At 42.2% G+C, this 16973-nt stretch overlaps 2 protein-coding genes across 2 annotated transcripts; both read right to left on the minus strand.

Moving 5' to 3' along the window:
* Positions 1-92: 92 nt before the first annotated feature.
* On the minus strand, positions 93-3793 carry LOC109463845 (uncharacterized protein DDB_G0290685-like). Its single transcript, XM_019760723.1, has 4 exons — positions 3544-3793; positions 2278-2478; positions 1286-2184; positions 93-1162 (listed from the first exon to the last, which is right to left on the minus strand). The coding sequence occupies exons 1-4, from the start codon at positions 3626-3628 to the stop codon at positions 833-835; spliced, it is 1515 nt and encodes a 504-aa protein (XP_019616282.1). The 5' UTR covers positions 3629-3793; the 3' UTR covers positions 93-832.
* A 1807-nt stretch (positions 3794-5600) lies between these two features.
* Positions 5601-15403, minus strand: LOC109463742 (plasminogen-like). Its single transcript, XM_019760589.1, has 8 exons — positions 15354-15403; positions 14148-14259; positions 12521-12644; positions 10727-10960; positions 9047-9280; positions 7360-7593; positions 6359-6570; positions 5601-5825 (listed from the first exon to the last, which is right to left on the minus strand). Exons 1-8 carry the CDS (start codon positions 15401-15403, stop codon positions 5601-5603), a joined length of 1425 nt encoding a protein of 474 aa, XP_019616148.1.
* Positions 15404-16973: the final 1570 nt, after the last annotated feature.

Below are 16973 nucleotides of genomic sequence, written 5' to 3' on the forward strand. Positions count from 1 at the left end.
GTTTAAGGTTATTGGAAGTTTCTGTTGTTTGCTGAGTAACAAAATTTTGTAAGACCTTAAGAGAAAGTACAGTAAATAAAGCTTTTGTTTATAGACAGAAGTACTTTGACTACATGTAAGTACATGTAGAAATGTGGTGTTTTATGTTGGTCAGAGCATGTTTAAGGTTGAATTGTCTGAAGTGCAACATAACACAAATGACACATAATGTTTTAGTTGTTTCTTTATATGCTGATAATTTTTTTTATGTACAAGAACAAAATACTTTGTATATCATACTTTTAATTTAGTTATTGCATTCTCTGGCATAAAATTTGCTATTTACAAAGAAAAGAAAATTTGTCAGTTTTGTCAGTTACTCTGTTTTAAATGTGAATAGGTTTTTTTTTTCTGTAGTACAAGAGTATTCCTTAGTATTTTATTGATGAATTTGCTTCTACTGTTTTTTTACTTCCAGGATTTAAGTATTATTTTGGGTGGCTGAGCTTTGGGTTTGTGTGTCTGTTGAGACAGAGTAGGTTGATAGCATGTGAGTGGGGAAGATTGACTGGCAGAATGACAGTTCAGAGGGCCAGATACAGGAAATGGGGTGAACTTGGAGGTCACAAAGCGTTTGACAGAACAGTTTAGAAAAATCAAGAAAAATACACTAAAAAGCAGTTACTCAAGCAACTGGATATGATTTTGAAAACATCAAGAAAAATACAGTTTTAGTAGTAATTCTCTAGTCATCAAAATACAGTCTTGTTTGAATACTATATCTCCTCTTTTTACTAAATTATAGCCAGTTTGTATGATATGTAATGTTACTGAGCCGTGGTGAGACTGTGTCTCAGGGGTCATCCGTGTGAGTGTGAACCAATCGCTCGTCCCGATACTTTACTAACATCCTGGAAATGTAGTCTTTCACGTTTATTGGTGTATCCTCCTCAGCTGATTCTCTTTCTTTGTCCTGGGTTTCTTCTTCATTTAGCTTCTCTACAGGTCTTTGGTCAGTGTCCTCGTATACTTCATCCTCCTCACTGTTTGTAGCTCTCCCTCCATCCTCCTCACTTGTAGCTCCTCCCCCATCCTCCTCACTTGTAGCTCCTCCCCCATCCTCCTCACTGCTCTTGACTCCTCCCCCATCCTCCTCACTGCTCTTGACTCCTCCCCCATCCTCCTCACTGCTCTTGACTCCTCCCCCATCCTCCTCACTGCTCTTGACTCCTCCTCCATCCTCCTCACTCCTCTTGGCTCCTCCCACATCCTCCCCTCTGTTCTTAGCTCCTCCTCTATCATCCACATTATCTTCATCTTCTGAAGATTCTTCTGTTTCTTGCTGTCCTTTCTGACAAGATGGGCAGTTGCAGTTTTCAGAACACTCATGTTTATCACTTCCGCTTTCCTTGTCGATATCACCTTGACCTTCATCATTGGTCTGACCTGTAACCTTTGACCCATTGACCTCTTCTTCCTCTTCCAATTCCCCCTTTGTCATAACAGTCTGGTACAGGCTGGACATCCTGTGGAAGTGGAGACCGGTGTAGTCATCGTGGTCTCTTTTCCCTGCGTTTCTCTTCTTCCTCTTTTTCTTTGGTTCCACATCCAGGTTTTGGGGCGATCCCTTGTCTTCCGACACATTAAATGATTCTTTGTCGACATTTAAGTCATTGTCTTGATTGGCAGTGGTGTCAGAAAGATCCTCTGGCTCTTCGAGTCCACTGTCATCACCCTTTTCATCACCATTTTTGCTCTCGTCAAGGTCAAGGTCATCATCTTGCCCTTCTCCATTGCTTTGACCTGTAACCTCTGACCCTTTGGTTTCTTCTTCCTCCTCCAACTCCCCTTTTGTCATGACAGTCTGGTACAGGCTGGACATCCTGTGGAAGTGAAGATCACTGAAGTCATCATGATCTCTTTTCCCTGATTTTCTCCTCTTTTTCTTTGATTCCACATTTTTGTTTTTTGACGATCCCTTGTCTTCTGAAGCTTCAGATGTGAGTGTTTCATCTTTCTCATCCCTGTCTTTGTCTATGACGGTGTCAGTTGAACCGTCTGCCTTGTCCTCTGCCATGGGGGCACTTCGGGCCTTGAAATCGTCCAGATCTTGATCTGGAGGTATATCATTTTCCGCTAGAGGGGGCTTCTGGGCGGGTTGGTCGTCCTCCGGGTCGGTTTGTAACAGGACTGCTTTGTAAATTTCTGAAAGAAAGAAGTGTTGATTTAACAACGTTCTTTGAGCATTTCTTTGTGTTACATAGAGCTTCCGTTACTGTACAAACTCCTTATTCTTACCTGACTGTCCGTGATAGTGAGGTCTATCAATATCATCTTCATCCCACTCCACCGTCTCTATCTGCACTCCGTCCGAGTCGTCCTGCCGGTCCGAGTCCGTCCGGCCCCCGCCCGGGCCCCGGGCGTACCGCTGCTTACGGATGAGGACGTCATCGTTGTTGAAGCTGTAACTTGACTCGCAGTTTCCGCCTGGACAGGCCTCTGGGAGGGGAGACAAGGTATGTTTGTTTGTTTGTTTGTTTGTTTGTTTGTTGCTCCCATTAGTGATAATACATCACTATTCTTCCTGGAGTCCTTTACATAAAATACAGCATTATACTATTATGTACATACACTTTTAACTACTTTCAAGAAATAAACTTGTCCTATCAACATTTGACGTATGATAATGATAATACAATAAACGTCATTGTGTTATATCAATAATTAACCACATTGAACAGTATTATTACTTACAAAAAGACTGAATTTTCAGTTTCTCGGTTTTGAGTAGTAAAATACACATTAATATTACATTATACAGTTAACAAAAAAAACAAGGTTTGGGGTGAGTACCGACTTACACATAAGGTCACAACAAGTAATTTGTATGGATGACAGCGATCAGCGCGCGCATTAAGTTTCGCCTGATTTTGGAGAAAAAAAAACAAAAATTTTGTTGCAATTGCCCTCTGACAATGCACTTGAGAAGAAGCATTAGGACAAGCGTTGCTGAAAATGGGCAAAGATGTTACCATATGCTGGAACTTGGATGGCAGATAAATATGACGAGACAAGACAAGCATTAAGGCTCTGATTTATTGTTGTCTTTTACTTTGATGCAGTGTGCATTTAAATCTTTAACTTAATATCGTTAATAGATATCGTTATAAGATACAATGTATAATTATTAGCTTGATTGAAAACGAGCTCCAACAGGACCTAGAAATATATTATCGGCCCTCTACTCGAGAAAGAAACTGTTCAGGCTCTGAAATCGGGAGTTTAGAGAGTAAGAATAATACCGGCAACACAATTAAAACTCTCGTTGATTGTCATTTTAAGTCTCACATTTTGGATCAATAAAATTCATCAGACCGGACCGTACGACAAGAAAGGAACAAATGCAAAGACGAAAGAAAGCTACGTACGCATATACGGCCCCATGAAATGTTTTTAACACTAGTTCCTGAAGAAACAGAGAAATTGGTATAAGGTCAAAAGAAAAGTTTACAAAGAATTCCGACAGTAATACAGAAGTTATTAAAAAGTCAAAGGTCGGTTTACCTTTTTCAACCGACCCGGCAGTAGCGCCACCACGCGGCAGAATGTACATCTGCAGCACCGCCAAAAACACCAGCAGCAGCTGCATTTTCTACGTGTCACCTGTAGTCCCTCAGCAAAAACACCTGTTGGATTTTCCTCCTATACGTCTAGCGTCTTATGGATAGCTGATTGGCCCTTCTTGTTGTGGTATTAAAGGAGAAATAACGTTTGAAAGTACCCGAGCATGGTGAAAATGCCGAAACACCACGGATACGGCTGAATAAAGGGGGCGAGCCGTTTTACCCTGGTTAACGTATAGTGGATATGTCTACCGGACCGTACGTTGATTATCTTACCAGGGTTTACCATTGTCTTGCATTTTAATTTTATGGCCTTCTCACGTTGTTCAAATTTCGTTATGTCATCCTACAATGATTAGCTGCCAAGCATTTGAGTCAAAGTTTTCTAGATTTTAAGTAATTCAAAGTCAAACGTATCTGTTTTTCACTGTTCCAAACTAAAATGGCCGCCCCCTTTGGTTAGTTAGCTGAGCAAATACGCACACATCCGGGACTGGCTTACGTAGCGTTTTTCTATTGGTCGGTTTGTGGTATTGATTTTTTTTAAAACTCGCGATTGTTCAGATTTGACGGCAGCTGTGTGGGATTGGGATCAATGAGCAAGTTTACAAAATAAGGCCACAGCAAGTAATTCTTATGGATGACGCATTAATTTTCGCCTGATTTAAAAAAAAAACAAGAAATTTTGTTGCCCTCTGATAGTGGTCAACATGCCGAAAATGGGCAAATATGTCTGTTGCCATGCTGGAACGTGAATGTCAGATAACTATGAAGACAGGAGACAAGAAAAGACTTTGATTCATGTTTTGTGTTTTGTGTTGCTGTTTTTGTACTTATATATATGCAGTAATATGTGGTGCTGGCTGTGTATATGTGATGTTCTCACTGAATGAAAACTATTTGTACAATTATTGAGTCAAAATTTGAGAATGTAGGAACCTTGTTTTTTTCGGCCCGCCTTGTTTTTTTTCGCCCGCTCGCATTAGATTTCGGAGTCTGCGGAGGGTGTCATCCATAAAATTTGCTTGCTTTGGCCTAAATCATGGTGTATGGATGGGAGTCAGGGACGAACTAACTAGCACCACGGAGGGGACAAGAGCCTAACTACAAACACACCAAAACTTCCGTAGTCTCTACCAGACTAACTAAATATTATTATTTGAAGAAGAACATTTGCCAGGGAGTTTTTCCCACCATGGGTTTGACAAGCATTATATATTCCGCGACCTGACTCGCGTGGTCAATTTTTCTCTTTGCTGAAACTTCCGCACTTACCTGGTCACATTCCTCGTACAATCACAAACTGAGCGCGATCTTATGCTAGTCATGCATGATTCAGTTGTCTTCCTCCCGTTCTTTCACAGCTGGCGACAACCTACGACTATGGCCGCCATAATGGTGAGAGGGCATGTTTAACAGTATCCCTGGTAAAGTTGGCTGCGTTTTCGAACCAAAGATGTTTCTATCGTGGAAATCTACAGCCTATTTTTAAAAGAAGTAACCAAACGTTTATTGCAGGAATTTGTATGTAATTTCCATGGTCATCAGATATTGTATCGTCATCCAAGTACTAATAATGATGACACCACAAGATTTCTTTCAATTTTTAATGAGTATACCCTACAATGTGGTGATGTCAACTTTCTACATATCTGAGCTTAATCGTAGCCTGTGTTACGCAATCTCTCACAGAGCTTGTGACCATACACCTCTAACTTGAGAGATCCATTCCTGAGAACTACCCCGGATGATAGGATCTGTAGATTCTTTGTCACCATAGAAACCAGTCACAGCTTCCAGCACCATGGTAACAGACAGTTCTCACTCAGCCTGACATAGTTAGCTGGTATGTATGCATAGATCAACAGGAATGATGTTCTCTGAATTGACGGCCATAAAGCTTCTAGGGTTCTGCCCAGCGAAAGCGCATTCTAATCAAGGAAAGTGTACTCGTAGATCTAGATCCTGTCCTCATTTCTTGGAATTTGCTTTCTTCCTTTACTTTTCATTGACATTGTACAAGTTGGAATCAGTCCTCGCGACTGGTTTCGAACGGGTCGTGTTCACACAAGAAGGCACGCCTGGAGCTACACTCTCCCAGCTCCCGTCCTCCCCGATCAGCTCCCCATGTGGACACTTCTTCTGCTCACAGTGGACTGTTCCGTTTTGTGAGCAGCTGCACGTGGTACCGGGAGCGTCCTGCCGGGCCCAGGTCTCACCGAGCTACACCAGGAAGAAACAGGAGATTTCAGACCGCTGGGAAATTATTTTGCGTTTTTGTTAATTTAGTGGCATAGTGTGGCGTAATGGTCAGAGCGTTCGGCTCGGAACCAAAAGGTCCCTGGTTCGAGCCCCAGACATGCCCGATGTTGTGGAATGCAAAGGCCCCAAAGTTTGCCCCAGTTGCAATGTCTAACTTTTGGACCTCCTACTATTTTGCCTGTCAACCTTCCCAACACCCAGGGACTGTCAACCCGACATGCCCTGAGAAATATACACACGAACCCACATAAAAACCCGCTCAAAACAATACTTCCGTGCCTGGATAGCCTGGTGGTATCTATAGTTTGTCAATAGCACTCTGTACCAACGATTTGATAGCAACACAACAAATCCTGTTTTGCACATACCATTAATGCCAACACACTTATGAACTTTGATGCGAAAGCCACAGTGTTTAAGTTAGATAAAAGGCACTTTATAAAACACAAAACACTTCAACAATGTGAACTAGGATTGAGGAAGAATATACGTACTTGGTACGTTTTGCCACCTTGTTGACAGCTCCTAGCCGGGCAGTCTGTGAGGGGAACACACACATCGCCCTCCCACACATGTCCTGTCTCACAGTGACATCCGGGTACGTTCGTCCTGGTGCCCTTGGTGCACCTCGGAGAAGGGTCGTCGCAGGATGGCCGGCAGGCTGAACCGTGCTGTGACCAGTGGCTGTGGGCGGGGCAGTTTGCCTCTGACAAAGAAAAAAAGAGCAGCAAAGAAAATGTCTTTTCTTAGATCTTTAAAAAGAAAATTTCTGAGATATTTGCTCCCCCATTTTCCAGGGAACAAAATCCTCCTCCACACTCTCCACTACACGATTCGCGCGAAACCTTCTCTCCGTGGCAAAAACTCCCTCGGCAGCATATCGTCCCTCGCGGCCGCATATTACTCGCGTCGCTCAGAGAAAAAATAACGCCGACGCCCAACAAGACTGCGAAGGAGGCTACAGCAAGTAGACTCACATTACTTCAAAAAGCAAGACACTCAAAAACAGCCCTTCCAGTCAAAACCTTGTTGACGCCTATCCTGCGCCAATCGCGACACTTCAACTCAAACTCATACAAGCCACTAACGTTTCACAAAGACTGTTACAAATATTCATACTTTCCACAAACTGTCAGAGATTGGAACATTTTGCCCCAAGAGATAACTGATACTGCGGAACCCACGAAGTTCAACGCTGCAGTACTACAACACCTGAGGACGCAGCAATAGCGCATCGCACAGCTCCCCTGCACGCCTTACCCCAATTTAGGGGTGTTGTGCAGTACCTAAACAAGACAAGACAAGACCAAGGAGCTTCCATTGCTTCGCGGTAATCCTTAACTAGTAAGCAAATAAACGACATCGATTGATGTGCACAAAAACGCCGAAATACCGAGGAGCAGATGTAGCAGTGATGTTATACTACATAGAGCGTTAACATGGCAGTTACAAACATCAGCTGTTAGTTACCTAAGGTTACAAAGTCAGACCTTACCACACGGTGGTACGTTACAATACCCCCATCTGACGCTGGGGTCCGTGGTGTAGCACCAAACTCCTGACTCGCCGTCCGGATTCCGGCAGTAGTTCTGCTCCAGTGATGGGTACTTAGCGGGTGTCATGGTGTGTCTATGAGGAGTCTGACTGTCCCAGCGTTGACATGCCGCGCCTGTTGCTGTCACAGAGACGGTTCCTCGGTAGGACGCCCCATCTCCCACACGGCAACTTGCTGGGTGATGACATTTTTGAGAGGAATTGATAAACGCTGCCTTAAAGTGGAACATTATCAAGATGAGGACGGGGGAAGGTATACGAAGACACAACATATAGTATACGTAACGCTGCCTTGGATTTCAAGTGGGACATAACCAAGTGTTTCCTTGAAAAAGAAAAAAAATGAAAACGAGCAAATTTTGAGTAAAATATTTTCTTTCCCATTCTCCATAGAAAAGTAATTGCAAAAATGTAATGGTCTCGTTTACGAATCTTTATGCATCTCGCTCTTTCTTTTTATCATTTTTGTCTCTCCTTATAAGACTAGCAGATATAGAGACGACATTTCGTAACGATAAACAATAGGATAAAACGGTACGAAACACACCTTATAAAAGTCAATGCAACAGTTACTGCATAGGATTGTCAACTCAGGGTTCTTAAATGTTTTAAATTCTTACAAATTCACACAGCGTCCATGTTGGCAAGGGTTTGTATACATGTAGCCCACTTATCTACGTTGTAGATAAAGTCATATTCGTAATTAAGTGATCAGCCCAGCTTACAAAATAATTTAAATGGATAATTCCAAATTAACTATCTTAAGTTATCTATTCTTTATTTCTGGCACCAAAGGCCCATATCATTGCATAGGTTTAAAAAAGAAAGGTACATGTATACATACAAAGATAAATGCGTCAATATAGGTAAAAAAAACTGAGATACAGTATAGTGGTGTTAAAAAATGAATTTATTACCGTTTGTAGGCCGGCCCGAACCACCGCTGCCAGTAGTTACTGAGAGTGAATATATAAAAGTGAATTGTAAGCTTCATGATACCATTATTAGAGTTGAGGAGGCTAGTAACAATTGAGTGTGTTAATATCCTTCTACGGGCATCAAAGGTGACACAAACATTAGGCTGGCAACCTCGAATTTTCCACATGCAAACAAGATTCTGAAAGCGTTGTTGTAAGCAGTTTGCACCCATAGTGTATTGTAACCACAACTGGGCACAATACATAGAAGAGCAATACGTACTGAACAAAGGGAGCTTGCACTTTCATGATCAGTAGAGGCGAACATAAATTTGCGAACCAGAGAATTAGCTCTCGGGTGCAAAGCCTCTGATGAGCACGGATCAACTCATCATTAGACACGTATATTCTTGCTCACGTTCCATCAATCCTAGTTTTCATTGCCGTGGTGTTTTGTGCATCATAAAGTGCATTTTATCTAAGTTAAACACTGTGGCTTTCGCATGGAAGTTCATTTGTGGTGCAAAGTAACTTCTACCTAATAATGGTTGAAAGTTACTTCTTCCCGCAAATGGACTATTTCAATATCATCTCCCTACAAAATGGAATTTTATGGAATAAGGAATATTATCAAGGTAATTGCCCCATACACGAATGGATTGTCTCCAAAACACCCTCATGCAAAGTGGAGGTTACAAAGTCAGACCTTACCACACGGCGGTACGTTACAATACCCCCATCTGACGCTGGGGTCCGTGGTGTAGCACCAAACTCCTGACTCGCCGTCCGGATTCCGGCAGTAGTTCTGCTCCAGTGATGGGTACTTAGCGGGTGTTATGGTGTGTCTATGAGGAGTCTGACTGTCCCAGCGTTGACATGTCTTGCCTGTTGCTGTCACAGAGACGGTTCCTCGGTAGGACGCCCCATCTCCCACACGGCAACTTGCTGGGTGATGACATTTTTGAGAGGAATTGATAAACGCTGCCTTGAAGTGGAACATTATCAAGTTGAGGACGGGGGAAGGTATACGAAGACACAACATATAGGGTATACGTAACGCTGCCTTGGATTTCAAGTGGGATATAACCAAGTTTTGTCTTGAAAAAGAAAAAAATGAAAACGAGCAAATTTTGAGTAAAATATTTTCTTTCCCATTTTCCATAGAAAACTTGCAAAAATGTAATGGTCTCGTTTAGAATCTTTATGCATCTCGCTCTTTTTTTTTATCATTTTTGTCTCTCCTTCTAAGACTAGCAGATATAGAGACGGCATTTCGTAACGATAAACAATAGGATAAAACGGTACTTAACACACCTTATAAAAGTCAATGCAACAGTTACTGCATAGGATTGTCAACTCAGGGTTCTTAAATGTTTTAAATTCTTAAAAATTCACACAGCGTCCACGTTGGCAAGGGTTTGTATACATGTAGCACACTTATCTACGTTTTAGATAAAGTCATATTCGTAGTTAAGTGATGGCCCAGCTTGCGAAATAGTTTGAATGGACAATTCCAAATTAACTATCTTATCTATTCTTTATTTCTGGCACCAAAGGCCCATATAATTGCATAGGTTTAAAAACAGAAAGGTACATCTATACATACAAAGATAAATGCATCAATGTCAGGTAAAAAAAACTGAGATACAGTATAGTGGTGTTAAAAAATGAATTTATTACCGTTTGTAGGCCGGCCCGAACCACCGCTGCCAGTAGTTACTGAGAGTGAATATATAAAAGTGAATTGTAAGCTTCATGATACCATTATTAGAGTTGAGGAGGCTAGTAACAATTGAGTGTGTTAATATCCTTCTACGGGCATCAAAGGTGACACAAACATTAGGCTGGCAACCTCGAATTTTCCATATGCAAACAAGATTCTGAAAACGTTGTTGTAATCAGTTTGCACCCATAGTGTATTGTAACCACAACTGGGCACAATACATAGAAGAGCAATATGTACTGAACAAAGGGCGCTTGCACTTTCAGTACTGAGGAGAACATAAATTGGCGAACCAGGGAATTAGCTCTCGGGTGCAAAGCCTCTGCATGATGAGCACGGATCAACTCATCATTAGACACGTATATTCTTGCTCACGTTCCATCAATCCTAGTTTTCATTGCCGTAGTGTTTTGTGCATTATAAAGTGCATTTTATCTAAGTTAAACACTATGGCTTTCGCATGGAAGTTCATTTGTGGTGCAAAGTAACTTCTACCTAATAATGGTTGAAAGTTATTTCTACCCGCAAATGGACTATTTCAATATCACCTCCCTACAAAATGGAATTTTATGGAATAAGGAATATTATCAAGGTAATTGCCCTATACACGAATGCATTGTCTCCAAAACACCCTCATGCAAAGTGGAGGTTACAAAGTCAGACCTTACCACACGGCGGTACGTTACAATACCCCCATCTGACGCTGGGGTCCGTGGTGTAGCACCAAACTCCTGACTCGCCGTCCGGATTCCGGCAGTAGTTCTGCTCCAGTGATGGGTACTTAGCGGGTGTCATGGTGTGTCTATGAGGTGTCTGACTGTCCCAGCGTTGACATGTCATGCCTGTTGCTGTCACAGAGACGGTTCCTCGATAGGACGCCCCATCTCCCACACGGCAACTTGCTGGGTGAGGAAAGAGAGAGGAAGATAATAGAGGGAGAGAGACAGACAGAAAGAGAGAGAGAGAGAGAGAGAGAGAGCGACGTATCAATAAGCTATATATTAAATTTCAAGATGGACATTATTAGTTCTGACAAACTCCATATTGAAAATTGCATAAATAAACCGCATTCCTATAAAGTAAATTATTTTCCAATCTTTTGATTTAGATGAGATTAAGAATGAGTATTACTTTGTAGTTGACTGTATAGAAATGAGAAAATACACTCTATATAATAATTATATATACTTTAGACATTTCGAGCAGATTCGTATTCCTTATGAAACTAGACAAACCATATATCATTAGCTCCATATTGTATACCTCTACAACTGCCTTAAAAACGAAACGGAAATTGAACCTGTAAATAATGGTTCACTTCAGTATGTGTAGTTCGAGATATTATTGTAATTGTTGTCTCTGCTTTATACATGACCTGCAGACCTGTGCTTAACTTGAAAGAGCATAAACGTAGGGTAAAGGTCTCTAATTCATTCCTTTCTTCATTTCCATGTTGGGGACGTGGTACAAAGCAGCTGCAAAAAGTATAACGTAAATTGCTAAAGAAAAATATTGGAAAACAATGCCGCCGCGAAAGCCAAAATCAATTCCAAAGGAAGAGAAGTAAGTGTGAAGAAAATCTTGAATAATGAAAGCAACTTTTTGGCAAACTTTTTGTGTTCGCACGCTCGCATCAGTTTGAGCTAGAAGTTCAAGGGTTAGGTGTAACAAGTCGATCGGTGTAATATAGCCAGCTGCCGCCGCGCCGCGTGCCTGCGAAGCTGGTGTGTTACGCCGAAAGGCGGTTATACCGGCTATACAGATAAGCCTCGGTCACAACCCGCCGTACGTGCTTTTTATTCCGTACGTTTCCTGGGAGACTTCGTCTGCTACGTTTTTTCTGAAAACGTGGGGAAGGAGTGGCATCGAGGGGTGGCACGTCACTCGCACGTCACTCGCACGGTTGCGCAAAGTGTAAGAGTGTGGTCTGCATGCCAAGCCTGGCCGTGAGCGGTTGCGTGCATCGTACGTTGCGTAAGTGGTAAGTGAGTTGTACGTGCTTACAACGTACGATCTCTGTGCGATTGCAACTTTACCGGAAGGAGGCCGTACTCACACATGCGTCTTCCGCACGGCACGTACGGGGCACGCGCGTCGCTCGTACTCGCACGCACGGGTGGTGAATCCGTAGACCGCACGCAGAAAAAGTTTTACATGCACTTAAAGTTCTACGGCATGTCTGCGTGCTCCCAAATCCGTAGGATACCGTACGGAGGCGGTACTCACCACGCACGGATGCCCTATGTTTGCCCACGTTTTTGCACGTAGACAGCACGCAGAAGCACGTACGGCGGGTTGTGACCGTAGCTATACAGATACAGTTTCAGGGTCGCTAGAGGATGTGATCTATATAATGATAACATGGCCTTATGAACACAAGGGCACGGCTGTGATATTTCGCGCCGAATTGACGATAAATCACTTCTCTTCTGTGACACCACTGCCCCTGATAACGACCCTACCTTCGCAGGTTCCCATCGCAAATGTTCTCAACCAACTGTTCGTAGATCGTTTCTTAACACACGTCAGTCCGGACGAGCATGTCCCAGCAGTATCCCCGAGTCCTCCGCATCTCTCTCCCTCCATCTAAAGCATAAGAGAAGAAGAAATTCGGAGATTTCAGACTTCAGGGAATCATGTTGGCCACAGGTTTTCGTGACTTGCAAGTTCAACAGTCCTTCGTGTGTATGATGTAATTCAAGCAGGTATTACACCACTTCCCATCCTTCCCGCTTTTACTACTTCCACCCAGAGGTCACAGTAGATAGTCTCACCCACCCGGGAGCGGCAAACTGTTCTCTCCAGCAGACCAACTCTCCTGGCATGTTATCTCTCTATTTTACCGATTTCTACTCTTTCCAGCCGCTTCCCAAAGCCTGGTAGAGGGTAACAATAGACACATGGCCACATTTCCCCAACATAATCCTATCAATGAATGAATGAATGAATGAATGAATGAATGAATGAATGAATGAATGAATGAATGAATGAATGAATGAATGAATGAATGAATGAATGAATGAATGAAGACCTTTATTGTACATTTTGCCCCACTGGGCTAAAGACAGGTCACATATTGACAAAGTACATCAATATATATAATGTTGATAATAAAACGGCTATAGTACACAAGTACTTTCAACTTCCTCTCGCTTTCTGGTAATCTTATAAATGTAGTTGGCTGTATGAGTAGTTAGAGCTGGTTTGTTAAAGACTGCAGGGAATATAAATTTCTCTATACTATTCAAATACTTAAACTGGGAGTATTTGCTTGACACAAAATCGAAAAGAATGTTTCTTTCGTTGTCATACATGGAACAATCCACAATAAAATGTACCTCGTCTTCTACTTTACCTAAACTACAATATCAATGACTACCGACGCTGTAAAAGACAATAACGGGTGCTACAGTCGCCTTCAGGGATGGAAGGTGGCTTGAATTGATTTCATCTAAGGGCTCGGTCACATTCGCCGTACGGTCGTCTTTATTCTTGGTATAATCGTGCATGTGCCATACAACATTCCATTATATTTCAATTCCAACGTTTATAACAAGACATGGTGATGGCACACTAAACTTCATGCCAACCAACGCAGAGGACAAACGTAGGACGGCCTACGACGAATGTGACCGAACCGTTTAAGCAAACTGTCACACCTCTAGAACCTTCCCCCGAACACCAGCCGACCAAGGAGGTCGGGAGCAGTCTGGTCAGATTTTGGCCACGTCTACCTTTCTGTACGAATCTATTCGAATTTGAGTTAAATTTGAGTCAAATTTTCCTGCCAACCACGCCCGACCTACCTCGGAACACCAGCCAAACACGAGCAAATCATGGCCGAACCTTTCTCGGCTAGTGTCACAGTAGTGATCGAGACATTATATTCGACTGTGTACGTATGTTACTCTCCAAGCAGAGGTTGTAGGGGAATGATCGCCGGCGATCGACTTTCTCTGGCTAATGGATACTGTCTTGGATCTGCTTGGATATTATACATGTGTAACAGAGGCTTTAAGCTGCTCAGACTGTTCCCGAACCTTGGTGTTCGGGGGAAGGTTTTGCATGTGTAAGTAACAGGGACTTTACCTTTGCGCACGTGTCACAACAGCCGCACGCATCCTTGACGACCTCCCCCCGACATGTCGGTGTGGGCGGACAGGCCTTCTTCACACACACCGGGCAACGAACTGCCGCGGCGCTGTCGGGCATGCACATAGATAGATTAAGTTCTTCACAGGAAACTTCAACTCATAAAATATTCTTTCTTCTCGATTCGCTTTTTTTTCACGCTGTAATATTTCAAAGTACTGTAAGGCCACACCAATTTAATTTCTTGGTTAACGGAATTTTGTAGAAAAATAATGGAGCGGGCGGGCGAAAAAAACAGACCTAGGCATCCTATTATGGCCCAAAATGGTACGATAGGAGCCATGTAGTCAACACACCAGGCTGGTTCAAAATTTAAACAATGAATTTTGAACTTTTAATGATACCATTGCATTGAAAGATGGAATAACTGTAACAACTAGGATGAAAAGGACTTTTTTCCACTGTTCAGGGCAAAATATGGGCATTTTGCAGTTGCTACTACATATTTAATGTTGTTCATGTATACCGGCGTGGTCACACTCGTCGTAAGTCGTCGTGCGATTTTGATGTTTAGGATTTAGGATTTTCAAGCAGGCTGCGACAGAACTACTAGTAACCACCGACTTAGATCTAAGGTCACGCAGACAGCTTTTTCCGTATTAGGCCATACCGAGTTAATTTTATGGATGACATCCACGCGCGCATTGATTTTCGCCTGTCGCCTTGAAAAAGAAAAAAAGATCGCATCCACCGAGGCTCTGGCCTGGCTCTAGGCCTGGGTAGTCCATTGTAGTTAGCGACAATACGGAGCCGAGCATCCAGGATACTGAAGCTCCACGACTCAAGAACTCAGTACATACTTACAGTACCGATTCATAAATTCCACAAAAAGCCAGCATGTGCCGGCTTGTCGTATACGTCGCTATGTACTGCTTCATATTCACAATACCAGTTTTGTATTCCTGTGCTTTAGTAGCATTTTTATTTTTGGCCGGAATTTTTTTTATTCGCCCGCGCGCACTAGTTTGGGGGTCTTCACAGGATGTCATCTATAAAATTGAATCGGTGTGGCCTAAAATAAACGACTGAATCTTGCACGACATATGCAAAAAAATAAGACATTTCCAAGAATTACTTCAGTTTGCTATATCGTGCGACGATTGTACGACATATGTGACCAGGGCCTTAACAAGCTGTACGAACCTTAGTGCAGACACCAGTACCACAGCTGCGAATACAGCCGCCCTCTTCATGATGAGGACTCCAGTCCTGTCGTCCTGTCTGGTCAACAAGAAGCACAATAAAGGCGTGTTTCTTGGACGTTATTGTAGCAAAAAAAGAGCGTAAAACGTTAAATTTTTTTTGTACCAAAATTGCTGCATAGTTAAAAAGGCGTGACCTTAGTCGTAAGCTGTATGATGTAAATATGATTGATGTGCACACCTTTGTCAGCTCGTAAGAATCTAGCATGCATAATGATACTTAGAATAGTGATACCAGCCTACCTGTTTAGGTTTGACTATGTTTCAGACCGCTAACCATCCACAGAACGTCCAGCCCACAGCACAGCCAGTATTTTGCCAAGGTGGGGGTTCTGAAACGGGTTTTATTCCTAGGGAACACTTAATCCCTGTTTTATACAAGTTCGCATCTTGGAAAATCAGGTTTTTGTAATTTAACGCGTTGCGCAACAGCCATCTAAATGATTAAAAAGCGGATTATGCGGCCTAAGTCAATAAAGCGGTCCCAATCCACGTTTTAAACACTGCATCAAAGACCTGTACTGTCGTGCAAAATACATTTTGAACCAGTTAGGCCATGTTGATTTGATTACATGGATGACATCCTCCGGGAGCCCCAAAACTGATGCGCGCGTGCGAATAAAAAAAAGTTTTGCAAAAAAAAAAGTTCTTTTCATTATGAAATCTACGTGGTCATGAAGGTTGAGCAAATGGCACAGAATATGGTTTGGCGAATAATCTAGTCTTCAAGTTCATTTCTTTACAATTTCGTCTTTTTTCGTTTGATTTTGGCATTCTACGACATTGGTATAGTTTTTATTATTTTTTTTTGTAACTTATGGTATATTTTTGCTCATTTTGCAACTGTTTTGTACGATTTACAGTATGGTTGAAAACGTTTTTTTTTTTTTGGAAACGGCCGAAAATTCATGCGCGCGCGGATGTCATCCATATAATCAAATCAACATGGCCTTAGTCCACGTTTTAAGTTAAACTCCTGCAAATTGGCATTTTGGCTTTTAATCAAAGGTTGCACAGCAATATTGAAGTAGAAAGACAAGTTGTATACCTGGTTGTCATGACAGAAACCTAAAAAGCTACATGTACACGGACAATCTTACCCAGAGGATTAGCGTTCAACGTAGGTTACATAATTAGATCACGAAGAATGAAAAAAGTATAATCAAGAGATACCGTTTTGTGTACATTTGGTGAGAGCATTTATTTTGGATTTGTTGCTATGGACTCTTGATGTGGACTGTTCAATCAATTATGAATCAGACGTAACTTCTTTGTGACCTGAAACACAAACGTCCTTGTTGGATATTGGTATACTGAATACTGGAATCAAAGTCTGAAAAACGGATTTCGTTCACCCCACGAATTTACAAAAACATGTGTGACCGGATATTGAGGTGGAGGGGGTCCTTTTTCATTACAAATGGCAATTTTCTGCTCAAATTGTTGTATCTTTACGTGTTTATAATAGCGGTGATTGTATAGATTTGATTTGTAGGATGGTACCCAGGCTAGTCTTGACCTCCTTCACGGAGTAATTAATATCAGAAAGATTTACATATCT

Source organism: Branchiostoma belcheri, unplaced genomic scaffold (genome assembly GCF_001625305.1).
Source record: "Branchiostoma belcheri isolate BF01 breed outbred unplaced genomic scaffold, Haploidv18h27 scaffold13, whole genome shotgun sequence".
Taxonomy (NCBI): domain Eukaryota; kingdom Metazoa; phylum Chordata; class Leptocardii; order Amphioxiformes; family Branchiostomatidae; genus Branchiostoma; species Branchiostoma belcheri.

Coding starts and splice junctions, on each gene's coding strand:
- LOC109463845 (XM_019760723.1), bottom strand. CDS start 3,628: ATGCAGCTGCTGCTGGTGTTTTTGGCGGTGCTGCAGATGTACATTCTG. Junction 2,479..3,543: donor TGCCGGGTCGGTTGAAAAAG/GTAAACCGACCT, acceptor CTCCCCTCCCAG/AGGCCTGTCCAGGCGGAAAC. Junction 2,185..2,277: donor TCACTATCACGGACAGTCAG/GTAAGAATAAGG, acceptor TCTTTCTTTCAG/AAATTTACAAAGCAGTCCTG.
- LOC109463742 (XM_019760589.1), bottom strand. CDS start 15,403: ATGAAGAGGGCGGCTGTATTCGCAGCTGTGGTACTGGTGTCTGCACTA. Junction 12,645..14,147: donor GTTGTGACACGTGCGCAAAG/GTAAAGTCCCTG, acceptor CTTATGCTTTAG/ATGGAGGGAGAGAGATGCGG. Junction 7,594..9,046: donor TTGTAACGTACCGCCGTGTG/GTAAGGTCTGAC, acceptor GTCATCACCCAG/CAAGTTGCCGTGTGGGAGAT.